Consider the following 2,644-nt stretch of genomic DNA (forward strand, 5'->3'; position numbering starts at 1 on the left):
AAAGAGATTACCCACAGGAGTGGGGAAAAATCACCTAAATAGGAATCATCGAATATGTGGAGAATGAAGCACCTAATTATACAATGTGTGGGGGGAGGGCTGGTTAATTAATCTGAAGTTTTTACACAGTTTTATATAAGGCTAACTTGTTTCTTGTCCTTGTTTACTCAGTTGTTGTGGAGCTTATTAATGTAATAAGTAGACCTTTATAAGGGCCAAATAACTGCCTAACACCACCAAGTTGAATGAATAGAGCAATTAACCCAGGTATTGGTTCACTGCTATAGATGAGCAACTTAGGGTATGGTTTCCAAATGATTTCTCTTTAGGTTGGACAAAGACCAAATGAAGTTCTACCCCTTCCTGCCCTAGGCAAACCCTGGTCCCAGATGGGAGGCAGATAGAGGTTTGGCGATCAGTAGTGTACCTTCATAAAGAAGAAGAGAGTGATGACCACGACGACATTGACCTGGGGGTGAATCCACACGGCTGACCGGCCCAGGCTCTCAGGGTCTCCTACGTGTTTCACCCATGTGTTGTTGTCAAACAGAGTGCTGATGGCTTCCCGGGGCATGAGCTGGGAGGGGAAGCAGCAAAAGGGTGTGTGTCCTTGTATGCTGGGCTTCCTCTTTTTAGAGAGTGGACCCTAGCCTCATTACTCAAGAGTCCTTTTGGTACTTTTCTCAGGGAGAATCTGGACACTCTACTTTTGGGCAAAACTACGTATGCTCTGATGCCCAAGGGGCCATCTTTGCTGTTCCCCCTTTTCCACATGTCCCCAGTCTTGGCTTAGTGACTTGACCCACACCCTCAGCCTCCTTGAGAGCTGACCTCTCCAGCCATGAATTGACCCATTCCTGGTGGAAAGGTGAATGAGGCAATGACAAAGGTTACAATTCCAGGATACAGCAGGAGGCTGAAAAAGAAAACAGAGTTAACCCTCCCCATAATTTAGCCACCCCACGTTGAATGATACTACATTGAAGTTTCTTGTAGTTCAGTAATCTCAGTTCTTTGAACAAAGAGCATTCTCTTCATCAAAAACACCAAACAAAAAAATGTTTAACGGGGGAACACACTATTTCTCAACCCCTACCTGCAGTATCAGGGCTTCCTCATATTTTAACACAAACCACCTAAAGGCACTTAATGCCTTAGACAAAGATAAAAAAATGGTCGAAACTCTTGTAGGAACCAGAAGGCAAATAGGTAGGGCAAAAGAAGGGCCATGACTTACTGCTTAGAAAGAAACTGGCTGAGGGCCTTGTGCTTTCGGACACCAAGCATAACTTGGCGGTGCAGATACACAAAGGCAGCTCCCAGGAACCCACAGCAAATCCTGAGGGTATAAGTTACAGACACCAGAGCCTCATCCCTTGCATCCCACTGTGCGGAAGCAGAAGTCAGGCTCCCACTTTCCCTTTCTACACGGTCGCCCCACCCCCCACCAAATCTGCCCTATCCATGACCACTCCACCTTCTTCCCAGTTTGAGTCCTTCTAATCCACATGCTCACCCCACTCCCTGCTCATCACACCCAGAGCTGGTGACCCCACTGACCCGATGACAGCAAAGGCTGGGAGTTCCTGAAGGTCAAAGGGGAAATCCATTCGGAAATTGGTTCTGAACAGAGCAGTGATGGTGACTACAGGATGAAAAGGCAAGGATTATGGTGGAAGTGTCACTAAAACCCACAAATAGGGAAACAGAGGTCATCAGTTTTAAGGATGAATGTCCCCTTTCTTCTGATCCCAATTTCTCCTCTTCTATCTAACTTCCTTTTCTCCATGTATAACCACTCCTCGTTTGCAATCCTCCACTCCGTGACATATATGCTTATCTTCCACTCTTGGGGCTTGGTCCTACTCCCCAAATAATGCCAACCCTCCTTTTCTGAACTTCCCTACAGAGCTTCCTCCCCATCCCTGTTACCAGCATCCTTGTTCCACACTGCCAGCACTCGGAACACAAAGGCACTGAAGGTGGCAGCAAAGAATCCTCGCCAGTAGTTCCGAACAGCAAAGTAGGTAGAGGTGACCTCGATGCTAAACAGCACTCCTGCAGGGGCATGGAAGCAGGGTCAGGTACAGATAAAAGTGAAAGGTCTGTCATCTACTCCCATCTCCTGGACCTGAGGAACGTTTGCTGAAACTCAACTCTGGGCAGAAGCAGCAGAGGAAAGTAATAATCTCTTAGAGCTTCAAGCTGGAAACCTGCATGCCAGTATTTTTTTTTTTTTTGCAGAGCAGGGGGATGTGGTTCAATAAAACACGGCAAAGATGAGAAATGACTGGGCCCTCAACCCCCGAAATGTGAGAATCAAGTGGCCATGTCCTCTCCCGCCCTAGAATGCAGGGTTGAGTGGGGTTCACAGCTGTTGGATATTCACAGAGACTTAAAAGAAATTGAAAACAATCTGCAGAAAATTTAAGAGAGAAAAGCTTCTGGAGCAGGTTGGTGAGTCGGCAAGTAGTCCTCAGGTTCACAGGGACTCTTAACATCTCCTACCATCTTTGCTTCTCCTCCTCACAGGCCACAGACTCTGGGGCAACTTCATAAGAGATAAGAAAAATGAGAAGAGGCTTTGTAAGAACTGGCACTGCTCAATATTTCCAGAATGTTGGCTCGGTGCCTGTGGCTCAAG

The 2,644-nt window shown here is 46.8% G+C and overlaps 1 protein-coding gene across 1 annotated transcript in view; it reads right to left on the bottom strand.

The window, feature by feature from the left end:
• Positions 1-2,644, bottom strand: part of CLCN1 (chloride voltage-gated channel 1) — a 34,341-nt gene that overhangs the window by 18,917 nt on the left and 12,780 nt on the right. Inside the window, exons 8-12 of the mRNA XM_003791546.3 lie at positions 1,933-2,058; positions 1,561-1,645; positions 1,238-1,339; positions 832-916; positions 428-577 (exon numbers count right to left, since the gene is read on the bottom strand). Coding sequence (XP_003791594.1) covers positions 428-577; positions 832-916; positions 1,238-1,339; positions 1,561-1,645; positions 1,933-2,058 — 548 coding nt within the window. The remainder of the gene's footprint in view (positions 1-427; positions 578-831; positions 917-1,237; positions 1,340-1,560; positions 1,646-1,932; positions 2,059-2,644) is intronic.

The sequence above is a fragment of the Otolemur garnettii genome, unplaced genomic scaffold (genome assembly GCF_000181295.1).
Source record: "Otolemur garnettii isolate 467f Iridium unplaced genomic scaffold, OtoGar3 scaffold00049, whole genome shotgun sequence".
NCBI classification, from domain to species: Eukaryota; Metazoa; Chordata; class Mammalia; order Primates; family Galagidae; genus Otolemur; species Otolemur garnettii.